The sequence below is a fragment of the Epinephelus lanceolatus genome, chromosome 2 (genome assembly GCF_041903045.1).
Source record: "Epinephelus lanceolatus isolate andai-2023 chromosome 2, ASM4190304v1, whole genome shotgun sequence".
In the NCBI taxonomy this organism is placed as follows: domain Eukaryota; kingdom Metazoa; phylum Chordata; class Actinopteri; order Perciformes; family Serranidae; genus Epinephelus; species Epinephelus lanceolatus.
In genome coordinates, this window is record NC_135735.1 from 42,610,759 (window position 1) to 42,630,774 (window position 20,016).

Sequence of the window (20,016 nt, forward strand, 5' to 3'; positions counted from 1 at the left end):
TTCAATGTAGCGTTTCATCTGGTGCCATTACAGTGCAACTTAAGTGTTTTCAAACCTGGAACCTTTTAACCATGTTTTGTTAATATTGGAGACAGCAATTTTTTAATTGGTCCAGTACTGAGCAAGAGTGCTGCAGCCAGCAGCAATGTAACCACGTCATGCATTTTTGCAACGTCCATTTATATCTACTAAAATATTATTTTTATCACTGACAGGCTCAGATTGTTATTCTAAGTATCTGAGAACATTGTGGAAATGATTCCTACAGACAGACCTTTTTGTGAAAGGGTAAAATCATTTTTATTTAACCACAAACAGCCCCAGAAATCACTATTGCTAAACCCACCAGACTCCATTTAAATCAGCAGTAATTTTAGCATGTACAGAATCAGCATATTTTTCATGTGTAACAGAGTGAATTAGGAGTTTATTTCAAACAAACCAGAGTTGGTGGTTGTTGGGAGAGTGGAAAGACAAACCAAGATGGTTTTAGTGGGTTTTATTTTGTTTCTGTAGACTTTGAATGAAGTTTGTTTCGTGATTATAAAATTACTAATTATGTGGTGGTGGGTTTGGCGGTGTAAATTTTGGGGCTGTTTAGTTGGGGGAAAAAAGGATCTTAGTCTTTAACAAATGAACTCCTTATCTCTGTGGGGTCCTTTCCATAATGTTGTCAGACACAACAATCTTTACCTGTTAAAACATTTTAGGGGACGTTCACTGACAGTGCACAATTACTCATTAACTACAGTGCAGATAAACAAGCATCCAGAACAGTGTCTATTAAAATATAATTTCAGTCAAGCATCCATATCCCAGCCCTTTTCTTGATGTGCTTCATGTTTGGCCTAAAATGCTCTATGTGCTTTGAACTCCTCACTTGTCAGAGCGAAGCTTTTCAGATTTTCCTCCTACGCCTAAAACACTTGATGCATCACTGAAAATTTCAGACCAGCTGGGACTGATCTTTGCATTCACCATGCTGGACAAATTGACACTGAGATGTTTCAAGTTTATTTTGAAAGCTTTCTTTTTATACACATCTACATATTTACAAAAAAATTTAAATTCAACAAGCATCCAAGAGAAACAATCTGAACTTCAAAGGGAATTTCTGAACTGAACTTGCACACCCACAACAAAACGTATGCATCACACTTTCACATTATGCAAAAAATCTAACACACACAGTTGTACCTACACACACTACCATGCACAGAATGCATCCTAAATTGCAACCACGCGCGGCCCGAGACGTCTCACTAACAGAAGTGTTAACAGCACAAAGCATACAAGGCATATCACACTAATGTGCAACATTTTTAAACACACATCCACATTGAACAAACACCCACACACAAATTCACTCCACCACAGTTTAAAAAAAAAAAAAAAAAGACACTCTGGATCCTTCTGGAAGTAACGCCTACTCCTTCACCTTCTGTGTAGCAGAGACTGATGGATCTCATCATAAGAACATGTATACTGAGAGATGGTATGTTTGCAGTTTTCTCAACCATTAGTGGCTGACGTGCTCTGTGACCTTTTTTTTTTTGCATTGGCACATAAAATGGAATTTGTTTTAACATGCAGGGTATAGTTAGTGGTGTTCACTTAAGAACATGATCTTCTGAGTCAATTTAACTTTGTCAAATCTGATGAGTGCTACACATTAATTGCTACACTTAAACATGGGATCTATTTTTCAGGTTTCTCTCATGTGCCATTATTGTTTCCTTCTGCTCTCATCTACACAGAGGTCAATGGAGTACGGTGTTATTAGTGGAGAGAGCAATGGGAAGATCCACTGACAGGTGTGGGGTTAAGGGATAGATCAATCGGAATTATATTTGTCTCCATCATCATCATCATCCTCCTCATTGTCATCTTCACCATGGCAGCCCAGCTCATGCAGCACTTCCCTCTGGTAGCGGTTCCAGCTCCTCCGGCTGTACGAGTGCTCCTCCTCCCAGTAACCTGCAAACACGAGACAAAGGTCGGCCAGTGAATGACAGGAAGCACTGCGATAAGCAGCCCACACACAGGAAAGTGTTGGGGGCTACAATTGCACACGCATCACAAATGTGCCGCTGCTTCAATGATTCATGGAAATTTTAAGTCTTGTAGTCGGCAAAGATATGTATAGGCTCTTCTGGCGCAGTGTTTTCCATCAGTTACCTCCTCTAATTTTTCCTGCCACTGTATCATGATGAACCAAAAATATTTGTCACTCATGACATAAAACATTCACTTAGTGTTTTGCACCGTTGCTTCATCAAGGCGCCTGTCACTCCCAGTCACTCAGGCCTAAGCTTTGGTGCTTCATGTATAAAGATCCAATATAGTGTCCAGATGACCCCAGGTCACTGCTGTTACAAAAAGTGAACTTTATGAGTCAAGATTTGTCACTGTTGAAACTGATAAGTTTCAACTAAAAGTGAAAAGCAGAACACCGTCACTGTATTACGCACTGTATTACAGCTACATCGTCACTGCTCATCTCTTAACTCGGCAGCAGCAACACCCAAGTTACTGTTTGTGACCGTTACATTATGCATTAACAGCAAAATATTGCCAAATGATTTGTTATGATAAGCAGGAAAAAATTGTCTTGCTGAAGTAAGGGTTCAGGATCTGAACAAAAATGCAATACTAATCCAATAACTAGCTTCAGACAAAAAGTGATTTAGTAGCAGAGAGCAGTGGTGCAAAGTAACTTGGTATATTTACTGAAGTACTTTAGGACAGTTTAAAGGTACTTGTACTTTAAGTATTCTCATTTTCTGTTAATTTATACCTCCACTCTTACATACACAATATTTCAGAAAGAAAGATAGTACTTTTTACTTCTTTTAATTCACAGCTATGGTTACTTTTCTTATCAATTTTACACATAAAATATATGATCAGTTAAATTTTTTTTTTTTTCTCTATTTGAAAAATGCCCAGCTGAAATAAAAATATTATCTCTTCTGTCACTAACAGAGGGTTGACAAGCGACAGTTCTTTCCTGACCTTGTGCTCAGGTAGACACTTATTTACCCAGCAGATGGATCAGACTATGGCTCTGCATTAATCGTCTGGTGATTGCGGTTACGATTTTGAGGTCCAACGATCTCAAAATGAATGAAATCGCGGGTCAACGATTTTGATCATGGACGCCTGGAGATATTATTTTGTCTTCTACGGAAGCCATGCATGCACAATACCGCCCCCTCCCCTCCTCTCCTCTCCTCACTCCACGAGCCAGTCAAGTAGGTGAACTATGAATAATGCGAGGGGCAGGTGATTGCGGAAGATTTCGAAAACAGTGTGCGGAAAATGGCAGAGGGAGAGCGAGAGAGGTTTGTCTGTGTGTGTGGTGTGTGTGCGTGTGCACGTGTCTGTGTTTGTGTGTGCACATCGGGGCGGAACTCCACCGTGCGCGATGCAGAGAGCAGAAGAGATTTGTAAACGTGCGACCATGTAGAGACAGAAATGACATGCTGTAGTGTAAACAATGTAAGTCATCCCATGCACCGCATAATCGTTTGCATAATCGTGATTTCAATTTTGACCAAAATAATCGTGATTATGATTTTTTCCATAATCAAGCAGCCCTAGATCAGACTCAGATTAACTTAGTCCCATCAATCATCACAGCCAAATATCATTCATTCATCATTCATTCATAACTGGCTCGGAAGTCATCAGTCGAAATGTGTGTGTCCTGCTTTATGAGAAGACAAGGAGCCTGTTATTTGTTGTTAACTAACTCCAAGTGTATATTTATCAAAAATTTAGTACATAAAAAATATCAAAGATAACACTACCTAAAAACTGGGTGGCCAAATAGCTACTACTTTTAAAACAATGACTAACTGTCATTCCAAGTGAAGAGAAAACAGGGTGCAACATTTATTATTCAGAGGCAGGTAAAGTAAAATCACACATTCACAAAACACTAATATTAATGTTGAGTTAAAAAGGGGCCCATGTACAAACCTACACAGACCACAATAACTAACATTAATAAGTACATGAATACGCACCACCATAGCGCTCCTCTCTGTCACTGTCGGCATCACTCTCCTCATCAGGGTAGTCATTCCTCCAGTTGCCTTCCTCGTTCTCATCATCCTCATCTTCATACACCTCCTCTTCATGGACCACAAGGTCGGGCACCTGGGGTAAACAACAACAACCTATTTATGCAAAAGTCTCATTTTTGTTGATCATTACTGGTTTTATTGTCCTCTGAGAAATTCTTTGTACAGCTAGTGAGCTCCTTTAAGTTCTTTGTTGGGATCTTTTTGGCCAAAATATTAAGATTTGAAGAAATGGTATTAAATGCTACTTTTTATGCATCTATAGGCAAAATTAGAGGCACAAACTATTTTTACAAGTAGTCTCATCAGAGCCACATCAGAGTAGCAGCATGTGGAGAAACAAGATTATATAGTGCTGACTGACTGGTTTGGTCCAGGGCTGTTGCTTTGAGTTAATTAAGCAACTGTAAGCAAGAGTGTGGGTAAAGTTTACAGGTTGGCAAAGTCATGTAATTTAGTCAAGACCAGCGACACGTCAGCTGACACTTGCTGATTTATCCAAATGACTACTGCACAAGTAGTTAACATATAAAGGTTGTGAGGCTGTACCCATGTCTACCTTCTACTTCTCCCATGTCTTCATTCACTCACTCCGATTCCAGCACTCATTCATCTGTCCGTCCATCCATCTACACACACCAGTTCTCCCTCATCAGCATAGGCCCTGACAGACAGGATGTCCTGGATCCACCCTGGTGTGACTGTTTCCTGGTAGTAAAGATCATAGACGTAGTCGTCATCCTGCTCCCGGTGCTCTTCCCCCAGTCTCTCTCCGGTTATGCTCAGGCGCTCCCGCAGCATCTTGGTGCTGTTACACAGGATCACCTCTGGGTCTGAGGACAGTGTCTATACAAAAAGAGACAGAGAGAAAACATCACTGCTGAGGCTATTGATATTACCAATGTTCACAAATGCAACTCTAATGAAATACGAAGCTAAACAACTTATGCAGCACCTTATGTCACAACTTTACATCTGTTCTTTGTATTCAAACAGTATTTCAACAGCGAATCAATACGCCTTCAAATATTTACTGTTGCTTCTGTTCAAAGCCTTTGATAACACGAAAAACATTTTGTTGTTCAATCCATGCACATGGATTTTATGACTATGATAAGGCATGGTTAGGGAGGTTAAGCATGGAGTTATAATGCCAGATAGTGACAAGAAACACTCCTGCAGGCGTGCTGTGTTTACATGGCAACTCGTGCGAGACTCAAGAACTAGCACCACCACTAGCCATCAGCTAGTCTTGCGCAAGTTGCCATGTAAATACAGCACGCCTGCAGGGCATGCTAACTGACCACAGTGAGAAATTATGCTATAAAAGTGGTGTAAATTACGTCTTTTCAAGTCAATTTTGCATGCCGCAGCTTGCATTGGCGGAGTCTTATTACATTTTCAAAATGTGGGTTACGTGCACTTCAAGAGTAGCTGTTATTCCAGCTAGCTGTTATCCTCTGATACCCCGAACGAGTTTTGTGGATTAAAAAACTACACTGGACTTCTTGTCCACGTGAAGAAGAGAAAGTACTGTCTGTATTTTCATTCTAAAGTGGCCATTTCCTTTAAGGCTGTGCAATAATCGTCTGGTGATTGTGATTACGATTTTGAGGTCAAACTATTTCAAAATTAATGAAATCCAGGGTAAACTATTTTTGGTCACGGACGCCTGGAGATGTTATTTTGTCTTCTACGGAAGCAGTGCATGCGCAATACTGCCCCCTCCCCTCTATTCACTCCACGAGCCAGTCAAGTAGGTGGTCTACAAATAATGCAAGGGGCAGGTGATCATGGAAGATTTCGAACCCAGTGTGCCGAAAATGGCAGAGGGAGAGCAAGAGAGGTTGGTCTGTGTGTGTGTGTGTGTGTGTGTGTGTGTGTGTGTGCGCGCGCACGCACGCATGCGTCTGTGTGTGTGCACGCATCGGGGCCGAACTCCGCTGTGCGCAGTACAGAGAGCAGAGGAGAATTGTAAACGCATGACCATGTGGAGACAGAAATGACATGCCGTAGAGACAGAAATGACATGCCATCGTGTAAACAATCAGTCATCACGTGCGCTGTATAATCATTTGCATAATTGTGATTTTGACCAAAATAATCGTGATTATGATTTTTTCAAATATCAAGCAGCCCTAATGACGGTAAACAAAAACAATGTCACAGTGATGCATATTAGAGCTGCGTTACTTCCACAGCTACAGAAAATAAATTTGCCATTGTGTTACACTGCATGGAAGGTTAGCCATGGCAGATTACTGTAACAATTTCATGACAGACAACAAAATTCCAGGCCTAGAAATTGTGATTATGTAGTTCCATAATTTTTCTAGGTTTCCCATGACTGTAGGAACCCTGTATAGATGAACCCTTTTTACTAAATAAAACTGAACTGTGAATTTAATCCTGGTGTGGATGGAAACTGCATTGTTAGAACTGCATTAATACAGCTACTCTTATTAGTATTGCTCACGTGTTCCTTTTAATTGCTGTGCAAGAAAAATAGGAAATTTAGAATAAGATAAACATAAATGTTGAAGGCAGGTGCTAATGGTACAGGAGGAAGGGCTGGTTAGTGTTAGCCTATAAATATCTGCACCCATCTGCCAAATTTTAAGACATTCAGCTGAACAAGCAAAACTATTAGATACAGGTAGCTTTTGTTTTTTAAACTGTCCACAGCAGTTTGATATTAGCCCAGCAGGTTCCATGTGGCTTGGTAAAACATACTGGCCATGGATAAAGATGGGTCTGGGAGCTGACTGTGGTATGGTGTCATGTTTCTTCAAATGTATGTTCAGCTTGTTTAGCAGGTTTTAGAACAATGATATCTCCTACACTGGTGGAGGGGTTGGAAATAAAATTTTCTGTCCACCTGCCACTGTGGCTGGTGGATTCCAAAATCTACCAGCCCCTCAATAGATAATTATTGTTTGTTTGGCCAGTGAGTGATGCAAATCTAGGAGCCGCTTGCACGTTTTATCAGACAAAGTGGTATACAGGCATTATTGTCAGCTCAAGGAAAATGTAACCACACTTTGAACCAATTCATTCTCTCTGCCCTGTTCATTTGTTTTACTCTATTGACTGTTATTTTTAAAGGTATGAATCTATATTTCGGAAAACACTTCTTTACCTTCAAAATTGTGGACAGCTACAAAGTAAACTTTTCAATTTTAGTAGGCAGCATGATAGTCGATTCCATTCTAAACAAAACCCTGATATTACTAATCTCTAAATGGCTGCAATAACATTGAACCCACCTTGCCAGGGGATTTGTCCTGGTCCTCTGCATCCTCATGTAGGAGATCGACCACCTGGATCGCACCAAGACCCAGACATTTGTCCTGCTCTTTCCCAGTCTCCTCTACGCCCTCAGAGTTTTCTGTCTGGAGGGTTTGCTGCTCAGCTGGACTTGACAGCCCTGTACGGTGGCTGGAGAGTATTCTGTAGCGTTCCTCCCTCCGGGTGCTCCACTTCGTGCTCCGTAGATCCCCAATTATCCGTTGTGAACTGGCAGCAGAGGGGCGCAGGGCATGGGCCATGCGAGGCCGAGCCAAAGCCTGTCGCACCTGAGTCTGAACAGGAGCATCCTGGTGATGAGATGACAGGGGTGAGAATTAAGCAGGTACCAACAGAATTCTTCAAAACATCTCCTCAAACATAATTCTCTCTTAAACTCAATCCTCATTGTATCACTGACAACACTTGCTTTCTCTTCATGTGTCACAGTGCGCATTAGGTTATCATATAAAGCATTATGTTGCATTTTAATAAAAAGCTGGGAAAACACAATGAAATTCACGTATGACGCTGCATCACATTACATCGTAATAGGTATGTACAAGGATATTTAGCAGCTAAGCTAATTAGCTTATGTGATAGAAGAGGCGTCCCTGTTTGACATTGTGTGTTCAAACACATTGTGATGGTAAAGCTACAGCGGCTTTGATTTTGGATGAAGTCATCATTTCGAGGCCTGCAAAGACGTCACAGCTACGCTCAACGTCAACAAGATGAGCTAACTATTGCAGAGGCTAGTGCAATTTGGAGCTGATGTGCGGCTAATGTTAGCTAGCAACGCTGCCTAAACTGAGTATGATGCTAACAACAACTAGCACAGCAGGCGCGTAGTTTTCCAACAACGACAATCGTTTTAAGCAGTTAAATGCAGCTTGCTATCAGCCAGTCACATTTATTATATTGGTAGGTTTGTACTGACACTCTAGCTAAGGTTTATTTGCCGTTTCCACCGCCAGCTGCGTGACGTTAGCCCGCAGCGCTTGGTCAGCTAACACCGTGCTGTAGCAGCGGGCCTCTCACCTGTGTCGCTACGGTCGCCACGAGTTTGAACACAGAGTTTTCCACCTCGGCTTCATTTGGCTCCGGGACCGTTTCACCTGAGCTCTGGGCTGTCTCCGGTCGGATACGTTTACACGCCAGCAACAACGCATCCGCGGGGTCGGTCCCCCTTTTTCTCTTGACTCGCAGAATCGTCGTGTTCGGATCCATGTTGTCTCTCTGTCTGAGTTTGTCTGGTTTGTCTGGCAGTCAGAGAGGGAGGAGGAAAACTGAGGAGCTCCGCCTTTATTTTCGGGTACCACAGACGTCACAGTACGGCGGAGCATTAGGACACAACAATCATTATCATCGCCTATATTTCATGAACTGATGTATGATTTCTGTTAGTGCTCTGATCTCCTGGCATCATCTGTTTACATATGTATTGTTTTCATGTTGTTTATTTATAAAATGTAAAAAAAATATTAATATTATTATTATTAGTAGTAGTAGTAGTAGTTTTAGTATTATGCCAAACTACACCCACCAACTGTATCACTGTGCAGAAGGAAGCTGTGATGTTAGCTCAGTGGTGCTAGCTGAGCTAACAGTAGATGCAAGCTGATCACTTTTCATTAGTTTGTCACAGTGATTACAACTCTCAAAACGCTGTTTTCTCACTCAGACTCAACCACCACCAAATGCCTGTGTATTTACAGTCTGTTTTCAACATACTACTGTAAAGACTGTTGAGTTTGCCTACATAACACAAAATTACTGTAAGTCAGACTGCAATTTGCTACATCCTGCACCTGCAAGACAATTGACAATTTATGGGATGTTGTGACATTTCACCATTCTCTTCTAGTCACAAGGTGTTTCTTCTCAGGATGGTGGCACTTTGACTCCACCTTACTCTCAATTCCTTGACCTCATAGTGGAAGTCATTTCCTCATGGGGGTGGAAAGTTTATGACCAGCCACATGATCAGATGTCCCTCGGATGCAATGCATTCTAGCTGTCTGGACATATCAGCAAAAGAAGCCTGCCATGGATGTATCTAACATGGAGACACAGTCTTCCCCAGGTGTGATGTGGATGAGAAGTTGTGGCCAAATGCAGAAGACAGTGTTGACTAGCACTGCTGTTTTTCTGTATCTGTAGATTATTAGGGTAAAATAAAGAGATACTGAACTTTGATGTCCATTTTTATCCGAACAGACAAACAAAATGTAATTATTTTCCCCATTATCACGCAACTCTCAAGCAATAATTATTATTACCATTAGTAAACTAAACTTAAAACTTAACTTGTAATACAAGGAGCAAATGTTGAATTACTGGAATTAGTTTGGTTTCATTTTGTGCATTTCAAATCACTCTGCAAAAATTGTAACAACAACAAAGAAAATCTATTAAAGCATTTTGTTGCGGCATTTCCGATAAATCTATGAGATACTATCTGGTGATGCAATCCATGAATTTTGTTGTAATAGAATCTAATGCTAAAGAAATAGCTAAATAATCTTAGTTTTGGTTTTGGGATTGTTTTTAAAAGCTTTATTAGTTTATATTGTTTTCTGTTTTTTTTATTCTATGGTTTTATGTTATGGGTATTTATTGTTTATTGTTTTGCAATCAGCATTATTGATCAGTATGGGAGAGCTGTACTTTCCATGTTTTTACCTTAGATAACCAACTATCATTTGCTCATCTGCTGCTGTTAAGTTCAAGTTGTATGTGCACCAGCAGCAAATACAAACTATAAACTGGGCTTGTTTTAGCTAATTTTCTAAAAAAGTGTCTCTACAAACTATGTCAGGGTTGTATATCTTTTCTTTGTTTTTTTTTTTTTCCTTTTTGTAGATTAAAAAACCCCTCAAAGCAGTAACACCTCTGGGCCCGATAAAAACTTTTGAATGTGATGGTTTTGGTGTAAGTGCAAGCAGAACAGGGTCAACTGTTACCCTGAAGTGCAAAGCAACATTTACAATACTGACATACAAAGCAAAATAACACAACTCATCACTTAACATAGGGACACCCAAATAAACACTGATATTTCACAAAACAAATAAACAAAACAGACCAAAATGATTTTTCACAGACCAAATTAATCAAGGCATAATTGTACACTTGTAGGAATGTAAAACAGAGCACTGGTCTAACAGATAACTCTTCAAACTCACAAAAGGAATCATGCTGTCACTTCCACATGTAAACCTGCAAACATGGAGAGATTAGTAGGCCCAGGCCCAGGGACCCAATTGGGTCAGGGGGACCCTAAGCCAGAGACTATGATATGACCTTTGGGAAGTCTTGTTAACAGCTTTGGTGAACTCTGATATGTAAATTTGCTCATAACAACTTTAACTTTGCAGAAAACAGAGAGCCAGTACTAAGGGTTTTTTTGTTTGTTTTTGTACGTTTTTTTGTACGTCCTCTGAGCAGTAGTAAGGTATGTTGACTAAACTATGATCTTATGCCAGCCCAGTTGGCATAATTATTATTTTTTGCATCATACCTTTCCGCAAACCAAGGATATGTAAAAATTTGTACATTTCATACATAGCATACATACATATTTCATAAAGTGACTTAGTAGGCTATATGAGCTGATTTTATCATCAGGAGGTGGAAGGGATGGTGTGACGCCCAAAGCAAGATGGCTGCCAAGCTGCAGACCACTGTTTGACACCAACAACACTGGCTGTTTTTTGGAGATCCTTTGCAACGTTTCCAGTGGTGTTTGTGCCACTAGACCTGGGTACTTTTAGTAACACAATGCAGTGTTTTCTAATGGTGTTTGTGGCACCAAAGCCTAGATATCTTTTTAATCACACCTGGGTGTTTTTTGCGGCACATTGCAGTGTTTCCCAGTGGCGCTTGTGGTGTGGAACCTGATTTTTTCTGCGACACGTTACCTGCCTTTCCAGCAGGTTAGGGTTAGCTAACATGGGTGTTTTAAGCCAAAAAGATGCTCTTTTCCTAACCATAACCAAGTGGTTTTTGTCCCTAAACCAAACCTCACCACAGTGTTGCTGAGAAATGTTAGGGTTCAATGTATCCATCTCAAAACAATTTACAGATGTAACCTATCCGTGGTTTGCAGAAATGTACAATGCCAATATTTTTTTTCTGGCAAGTGGGTTGCATATTCTTAACAACCAAGCAAACAAGCCTTTTTCCCTTCCACAGTGCCTAAATGAAATGATCCTGTGGACGAAATGCCAGGATGGTGTACACAGCACATTATGCTGACAAAAAGCTTGGAGAGCTATTGCGACAGAATGGTGTTAGCATGTTCCGGTTCGCGGAACCAAATATTTTGTGAAGTTACCTTGATGAATATCACCGTACTCATGGTTGGTGTGACTGGGCCATTATAGTAAATCATAATATTCTAAGTTCTAAGTTTGATAAAGGATATTTAATGCTTTTAGTGAGTACATTTCACTGTGTAGGATTTCCATCATAACGCCGCCTTACCCGATACAACATGTAGCATCAAGAATTCAGACACAACACACTGCTATACTGGACAAAGATGAACTTGTACTGTGTCCTTTTTATTAGACAGTTTCTGTAACAAATGTAACATATCTGTGTTAATCTTTGGAAGCACATTAGCAAACAACGTCTGTAGGATCCACGGTGTCTGCGCTGCTTTAACAAAGTTGTCCTCCTGATCTTGACATGTATTATAATGCTTACAGAAAAGACAGAGATTTTTTTCATTCAGTGATTCACCACTGACGACCTACTGTAACCATAAGAATCATAGAAACAATAAATAATTAGAAGGGGTTACTGTTCATGATGCATGTTTGATGCATTATTGTCAGTTATCATTCAACGGCTGCAGTCCAAAGGCATGTAAACACCTACTATAGGCAATGGATAATACATTTGTGTCAGGTGTGAATATCAATTATTGAAACTGGTGGTCATCACTTTCTGAGAGGAAGGGTCTTTGGTTGAGGAGTTATAGTCAGATCGAGACTTGCGGTTCAAAGCCACGGACCACAGGAACATGTATACACCTAGGAAGAAAAAAGAAAGGCTGTGAATTCTTCCAGTAAATCGTAAAAGCACAGTGGATCCTTTATATGAGGACCATGCACACACTGACCCTGCAGGGAGATTAGTATTGTGAATATGTAGATTCCAGGGATGGAGACGTAGCTGATGGTTGCTAACCCCCAAGGTAAGCCCAGCAAGCAGCTGAGACCCAGCACTGTGGCACAGTCCTTCCATAACTTGCTCCTATTCTCTCTCTTCGTCTTCCTCCAGCCACTACTGCTTCCAATGGCTCCGTTACCTGCCCTTAGCCCCCAGAGCTTAAACACCACCAGGCCCAGCATGCAGGAATTGCACAGTATCACAAGGCATGGGTAGGCAACAGTGGTGATGTAGCTGACTAAAAGCCTGTGTCTGCTCATCCAGCATCTGCAGATTAAAAAATCAAAGTCAGCAATTAAGAATTTAAACCTCCTGCATGGTTGAATGGTTAAATCCCAACAATTCTTACAACTGCATTGGTGAGTTGCTGATGCTGACACCCTCCGATTCTGGACTGAATTTGCCGTAAACACCTGAAATCCCACAAACCACTGCAATCAGTGTTGGAAGACCTGTGTAAAGACAAGACAGATAGAGGAGTTCATTTAACAAGCTCTGATTACCATTCGACATGCTTGCCTGAGCACAGACAGGACAACAGAACACATCTGTTCTCAGTTTTTAAAATCATTTTATTAAACCAAAGACCAAAATAAAGATTAAGATCAAAATTCCAACATTTGAGGGTTTTTAAAAGTTTTGAAACCTGTGACATTTATATCACCTACAGACTTCCACTTATTGCATTGATGCTTTTTTGGTGCATTACCAACCACACTTAGCAGAAAGTTCATAACCATGATGATTTACCTGGGAGTTCCAGGATAAAAATAAGCTGTGGTTTCCTATTGACTCCCTCTTTGCATAAGTGAGCTTAAAAGGCAAGTCTAGTAATATTCTATATTAGTTTTATTTTTACAAAATCCCATTAAGACCAAAACCTATAATGAACTGATCATATTACCAATTACTGACTGTATAACTTAAGCCTGATTAAGCTTATTCCTGTGTGTGACGGAGCCTCATTGTTCAGCCCCTCCAGGATGCAAAATAAACGAACCTCTGTGACTTTTGTGCCCTTTTATACTGCCTGTTCAAAACGAGTATTATTTCAGTTGTTTTATCTGGCCATTCTTTTTAAAAGGTACCATCACTGAATGGAGGGACAGAGTTGTCTCGCCTTTGAGCCGGCAGCAGAGATAGAAACACCGGTGAATCAACGTCTGTGTAAAAGGGCCAGCCAGCAGGACGGGACAATGGACGGGACAGGTGTGACATTTTGATGACTTGTTACGTGTGTGACCCACTGTCGGGAGGTTTAAAAAGTGGATAGTAGCAGTTAGCAGCAAACGCAAAGAAGAAGAACAGCAACCGTAATTGTCAGCAAACTGGAAAAACAATGAGGTCTGGGAGCTCCTTACCCTCCGAGTAGAGGAAGGGGTCAGCCACCATGTAACAGGGACAGCAAATGATTGTTATTGCAATATTATCCCGCTGTTATTGTTTATAAAGTGCTGCCAACATGTATGTTGTATGTCACACTAAAGGCTGATGTTGTACTGTTACACATCACGCCTAACACTTCATAATAAAAAGAGTCATAATTAACCTTGTTTGCAGTTAAAGGTGTCCTGCCAACAGTTTCACAGACATCTCTTTTATAATGGTGGTCTGTGGGGAGAATTCTTTTTGGCAGCAGGATTTTTATTATATTTTCTTTGCTGCAAAACTGCAAGTGGCCACTGGGAAAAACTGGCTGCAAGGCTGAGCAGAGTTTCTGGGAGCCTGATGCTACAACCTGAGATACAAAAACTGTACGTTGGTTTATTGCGCCCCTAGTGGTTAAAAAAAGGCCCCTGTAACTTGATGAAATTGCTTTGAATTAAAACTGTCCATATTACAATGTGAAGACATGGTCATGGAAATAATTCTAAGCATTTACATTGATGTTCTCAAATTTATAAAAAACATAATAATTGAAGACTTTTTTAAATTTGAAAATATCCGTCGTAATCTTCTGACTCATTGATAGCACAGTTAAAGAAAGTGAATTCATACACCTTAAACATTTGACAGAAACACTGTCTCAACCAGGCTCCACTCACCCCATCCCACCAGGCTGAGTTTGAGCAGGTATCTCCTGACGTAGATGTTAAAGACTCGGATTAGGAGAAGGTAGAGGTGGAATCCCTCCAGAGCTGCCCAGCTGAAGGTGGCCAGTAGGGACCAGTGTAAAAGGAGACCCAAACCCCTGCAAACCCAGCCGTCCTCAGTCTCATTCAGCTGCCACACCCAGAGGTTGGACAGCAGGAAGATGATGTGGAGGCACAGCAGTGCTACTGTCAGTTGCAAATGCACACCGATGGCCTTCTCTGGACGTCGCCGTCTGAAGGGGAAACAGTTTACAATATATTATGATCATTTTTGTATTGCCTATTGAGGAGATTCAGTCAGCCCATTCACCAGAAGGAAATGTTAGATTTGTACGTTTCTGCAAACCACGGATACATTACAATTGTATGTTTTATATCATATAAACATTTCTACAGTCATGTGGTATAAGAGCTGATGGATGGTGTGACACCCATGTGCTACAGACTCCTGTTGGAGACCAACAAACAGCAACACCCATTGTTATTTGGGGACTTTTCGCAGCGTTTCCACTTGCACTGAACGTGGCAGTTCCTCCCACTTATCTCACCCAGACAGTTAAGATGTTAGAAGTTATTTTAGTTGCTGGTTTAAAAGTTTTTTTCACTCTGCAGACTGTCTGGTTACTGTGCCACAGTACTTTGATTTGAGACTAGTTTGTGTGACATGTAGAGATGCAATCACTTTTGTCTTTACTGGAAACATTCATAGTGTTGCAGTCAGATTTTTGTACAAACAAAAAGTGACAGAAGTAGTTGTGTTAATAAATAAAGAGATCTCGAAAGAGAGGCATAATTGTCAGACTATTATTTGGAAAGTTACAGAAATTGTCAAATGCAAAACCCCCAGTTCTGACATGAGGAAGGTGTGGGGGGAGAGGGTTTCAGACACTGGTCAACCATCCCACAAGCACTCTGGGTAAAGCATAGTAATTCCCTTGGTCATCTGTCTACGTTATAGTGTACTGCTACTTTCAGCATGACATATGACACCACTGGCGAGGTGGTGTTTCACTTTTAGTCATGACAGCCTGTCAAAACTCTAACATAGAGGGTGGCTATATTGGCAGTGCAGATAAGCTTGCTGTTGATTATAAAGCACCACTGTGTGAAGACGACCGGAATGTTTTACTTCTGGGCTCTATAGCTTAGAAAAGAACATGTATGTATTCAGCTGAGTTTCAGATATAGGTCTATGACTATGTTCTTCCTGTTCATGCCCACATCCTGACAGAAAACTAGATCAACCCCCCTGCATCTATGTGTGAAACAGTGAAGCAGTATGACGAATTGTCAATGCACAGTATAACAACAGCATCTCTGTGAAAGGATATCCTTATATATTTCAATACAGTTTCCTCAAGTCTTATGGAAATAATCGTTTTAAGTCGAAGTGAAGACTCACTGTAGACATATGTAGAGGATCAAGCTGATAACTGTGAAGAAGATGGAAAGTGCTGATCCAGTGTAAGTGATGTAGCTAAGGTTCACAGCGTCACTTTCATCCACGGATAATTCAGGATTCTGGAACAGAAGCAGATATAATAAAAATTCAGGTGGAATTCATGCGCAATTTAAAAATGTGCATAAATTGCATTTTTATGCTTGGCTGAATTAGTGGCTATTAATCTGCATTTTCTCTTGCAAATTTTGTGTGACTTTGGATGGGACCTTGAATGACAATTTTGTACCTCAAGTGACAGCCTATAATCACTAAAATCTTGGAATTTCACCCGGATAGGTGATATGCGGGATAAAACATTGCACGTTTCGGTGAACTCCATGACCCTCTCAGTTGTAGTCTATCGTCTCAGCTTGTGCTCTGAGTGCACATTTGAAATATATATGATAATCTGCATGCACGTTTGTAAGAACACAGAACAAACTAGAATTACCACCCCATGTCTGTATGCCTCCACACATGTCTGTGAAAACATGGACGCTTCACACCCATTGTCACCCCAACAGCAAAGAACATCTATTCATTCAGCACAAATTCAAGGTGGACACCCAAGATTAGTGTCATCAATTAAGTATCTGACCAAATGTCTCCCCTTCTGTTCCTGAGATATGACATTGAATAATGCCCATTAAAGTGTTTAATGCAGAAAATTAAAATGTCACAGTGAAGTTGACATTTGACCTTTTGGATATAAAACATCGTCATTACATTTTTTTTTATCTTGTCGGACATTTGTGTGAAGTTTTGTCATACTTACTTACAAATACTTGAATTCTGGCCAAAAACATGTTTTGGGAGGTCACACTGACCTTGAACCTTTGACCACAAAATTTCAGGAGGCTTTGAGGCGTTCTTGAGATACCACATTCACAAGAATGACACAGACTTTGACCTATGACCACTAAAAACTAATTGGTTCCTTGTTGAGTCTAAGTGGACATTTGTGCCAAATTTGGAGAAATTCCCTTGAGGCATTCTAAAAATATTGTGTTCACAAGGATGGGACAGACATGATGTATGTACGTCAGATGTGCGGATGTATGTACGTACAGACAACCTGAAAACATAATTCCCCTGGACCACGGCTATCGCTGGCGCTGAGGCATAAAAATTCTGAATTATTTTGGTTTGATGAAAATGAGAGGTAGAACTGTGTGGCAAAGTATGGGCTTGTTTTATTTCTAAATCTTGGGAAATTAGGCAAACTGGACTGAATGATACAGATTAGTCGTGGTTGCAGACTGTGCTAGCAGTAAAGGCAGTATCTTTGTATATCAACGACCACTAAATAAATAATTAAATACATTTATAATCATATTGATTGACGTTACAATTAAGCGTGAGGTCTCTTGTAGCTTTAAGACAGAGCAGGGGGCCGCCACCCACAGAGACTGCTTAACCAACAAGTGACGAGAAAACACACCACAAGCCAATGACCCTACTTATCAGGCACGCAACTCTTTTTGTGACACAGGACATAACACATTTACATTTTAGATTATTGAAAACAATTACTGAAAACATCTCTTCATGGCAAATGATTGTACATTAGTTAGCGTTTGACTGATGAGAGAAAATGTTTATTTTACCACAAGCACAGCAAAGAAGCTCAGGTGGTTGCAGCTGCAAATAAATTCAGTTCCTGTGTCACTGGTCTCACAGCCGACTGCACTCCAATGACCTAAAACACACACACGGTATAATGTATAAATCTGACTGTTTATTTAAGAGCAAAAAGACTGTAGGCTGGCATGTGTAGCCTACCTGTTGTATTGTCAAGATCTGACTCCTGCCAAAACACACACGTCCCATTCACCTCCTGAAACATATTCAAAGTATAAGAGGACAGGAGATTGATACATGCTGCAAATATAACACTGTAATAGCTGGTTTAGTCTCTTTACCTCTTTGTTGTGTTGGAAGTTTAATTTGACGGGCTCTGGAAGGTTTTGGACAGCATACTTCCCTGCCTTCACTACCAGAACTAACCCCCCCAGAACAGTGCCTTGTATGTGGACTGGTGTGAAAAGTTTCACACGTGGTCTTCTCTGAGAGGGACTCAGCTGCAACACATGACATACTGTACTGTAAATTAAAGGTAAATCAGCTTCCTCAATCAACCTTTCCTTCATTTTAATATACACAATGGCTACTGTGAGTGTGTGGAAATCAATGCAAATCGACATGAGGGGAAGGCACTTGTGTAATTATACAGAAGGAGCTAACTTAAAGTAGAGGCCAGTGTCACAATAATATGAAGGTCCTCCTCTGCATCCATCCTCCTTTCGCACATTAGATTTCACAAAGCTAAACAAATTCCTTAATTTGCCTACTTCTCTTTATGTACACATCTATTCTGATTAGCATTTGATTAATAAGGGCGATCAATGAGGGATGGATTCGTTTACCTTCAGAGCAACTACTGACCTTGAAGAAAGTGCTGTTGACCACAGAGGCCACCAGCCGTACCTCCTCCTCCTGAGACTCATCTCCTCTGCTTCTCCTGAGAGCTGAGGATGGAATGTAAACCCTGTGTTTAGAAGTGGGACTCACTTCAGCCTAAACAAAACATAAAACATACAGTTTACACAAAACATGCAAAAAATGGATTGGTATTATTAGATAGAGATATTAGATATAGAGATGAACTTGTTGGTGATTGCACTGGTTTCTGCACATGTTCTGAGTAAAGACATTGCAGTGGAAACTAACATCCTGAACCCTATGTGTATGATGAGTAAACAACTCAAACTATTTTCCTTCTGTTCTGCTCATTTGTTGATGCATTTCATATAAAACTTTAGACTGTCTGATAGCCAGATGAGACAAGAGCTCGAAGCCAGTTATCCAAAATTTTGTTCTCACCTCTTGAGACGAGTTTGCCTGCAGAAGAATGAAGTCTCTTATAGGCCCACGTCGTTTTGGTATACAGCTCCCAATTCCTTTCTCATAACACCTACCAACACATATTTCAGCATTTCAGCAATACAAACACTTACATGAACATTGATAGGTATTGATTTTAGGTGAGCAAACAACACATCTTAGTTGTTTTTTTAACCTTTGACATGATTTTTATGCCACACTCATTTATAGGTTGAAGAAGGTGAACACCTCTTTGGCTGATAAAGCCATTTCAAAACACTGTGGTATTAGCAGAGAAATGCACAGTCATGTGCGTTTAGTTCCTAAAAGGCTGATGAAGAGAAATATTTCCTCCGACAACAACATGGTAAGTTATAATTAATAATTTTCTCAGTCGCTTTTTATGTACTTATTTTGTTCCAGGGTGTCACAATCATGTCAAAGCTATCCCAGCATTTATTAGAGCAGTATGAGTTACCTGATCCAGAGGACGTCAGTTTCACAGTCTCTGAGGACGTTTTCACAGTAGTCTGTCAGAGTGACAGAGAAAAAAAGTGGAAAAAGTCAGAGGTAGTACAAAATATGGAGATAAGACAGACAGGTGAATAGGATTAAACTTATATGTGACATATGATCACCACTTACAGGTTGAGTCAGAGTCCCTCGGGCTGGGTGACACAGTACCATAAGTGACATCATTTGCCTCTGGTGTTACAGATCTAGGATCTTAATGTATTAACCGTTAAAACTGCATTTGACTCATAAGCACACAACCATAAAAAAACACAATAAAAAGAGAAAAACTCACCATCAGCTTGGGTTGTTGAAACCCACACAAGTGTCACCAGAAACAGAGTAATCCACATCATGTCTCACTTTTTCTCCAACACACATATGGTGCGACTGTTTGATGCAGTGTTGTTCTGCTTGTGTGAGGTTTGCCTGTTGAATGAGCAGTAAGTTTCACATCTACATATGTCACATGGTGGTGGTGGAGAGGGGGTGGAGAGCTCATACAGACTAAAAGTGATTCATGTCTGACATA

General features: G+C 40.5%; 2 protein-coding genes across 2 annotated transcripts; both read right to left on the reverse strand.

Annotated features, from left to right (window-relative positions):
* Positions 1-996: 996 nt before the first annotated feature.
* On the reverse strand, positions 997-8,654 carry slc7a6os (solute carrier family 7 member 6 opposite strand). Its single transcript, XM_033630085.2, has 5 exons — positions 8,415-8,654; positions 7,355-7,684; positions 4,728-4,934; positions 4,032-4,164; positions 997-1,977 (listed from the first exon to the last, which is right to left on the reverse strand). Exons 1-5 carry the CDS (start codon positions 8,601-8,603, stop codon positions 1,835-1,837), a joined length of 1,002 nt encoding a protein of 333 aa, XP_033485976.1. The 5' UTR covers positions 8,604-8,654; the 3' UTR covers positions 997-1,834.
* Positions 8,655-11,920: 3,266 nt separating this feature from the next.
* adgrg3 (adhesion G protein-coupled receptor G3) lies at positions 11,921-19,933 on the reverse strand. The gene is made up of 13 exons (XM_033619508.2): positions 19,780-19,933; positions 19,617-19,697; positions 19,450-19,501; positions 18,972-19,062; positions 18,534-18,665; positions 18,011-18,169; positions 17,871-17,925; positions 17,696-17,787; positions 16,050-16,168; positions 14,600-14,880; positions 12,904-13,006; positions 12,505-12,821; positions 11,921-12,415 (listed from the first exon to the last, which is right to left on the reverse strand). The coding sequence occupies exons 1-13, from the start codon at positions 19,838-19,840 to the stop codon at positions 12,300-12,302; spliced, it is 1,659 nt and encodes a 552-aa protein (XP_033475399.1). The 5' UTR covers positions 19,841-19,933; the 3' UTR covers positions 11,921-12,299.
* Between the last annotated feature and the right edge of the window lie 83 nt (positions 19,934-20,016).

Bases quoted from the DNA above. Each gene is read 5' to 3' on its own strand.
- slc7a6os (XM_033630085.2), bottom strand. From the start codon at position 8,603: ATGGATCCGAACACGACGATTCTGCGAGTCAAGAGAAAAAGGGGGACC. The intron at 4,165-4,727 runs GTGTGTGTAGAT...TGTTTACCCCAG, and splicing joins ATGCTGATGAGGGAGAACTG to GTGCCCGACCTTGTGGTCCA. The intron at 1,978-4,031 runs GTGCGTATTCAT...TCGTGTTTGCAG, and splicing joins CAGAGAGGAGCGCTATGGTG to GTTACTGGGAGGAGGAGCAC.
- adgrg3 (XM_033619508.2), bottom strand. From the start codon at position 19,840: ATGATGTGGATTACTCTGTTTCTGGTGACACTTGTGTGGGTTTCAACA. The intron at 18,170-18,533 runs GTCAGTAGTTGC...CATGTGTTGCAG, and splicing joins TCAACAGCACTTTCTTCAAG to CTGAGTCCCTCTCAGAGAAG. The intron at 17,788-17,870 runs GTAGGCTACACA...TGTGTGTTTTAG, and splicing joins AGATCTTGACAATACAACAG to GTCATTGGAGTGCAGTCGGC.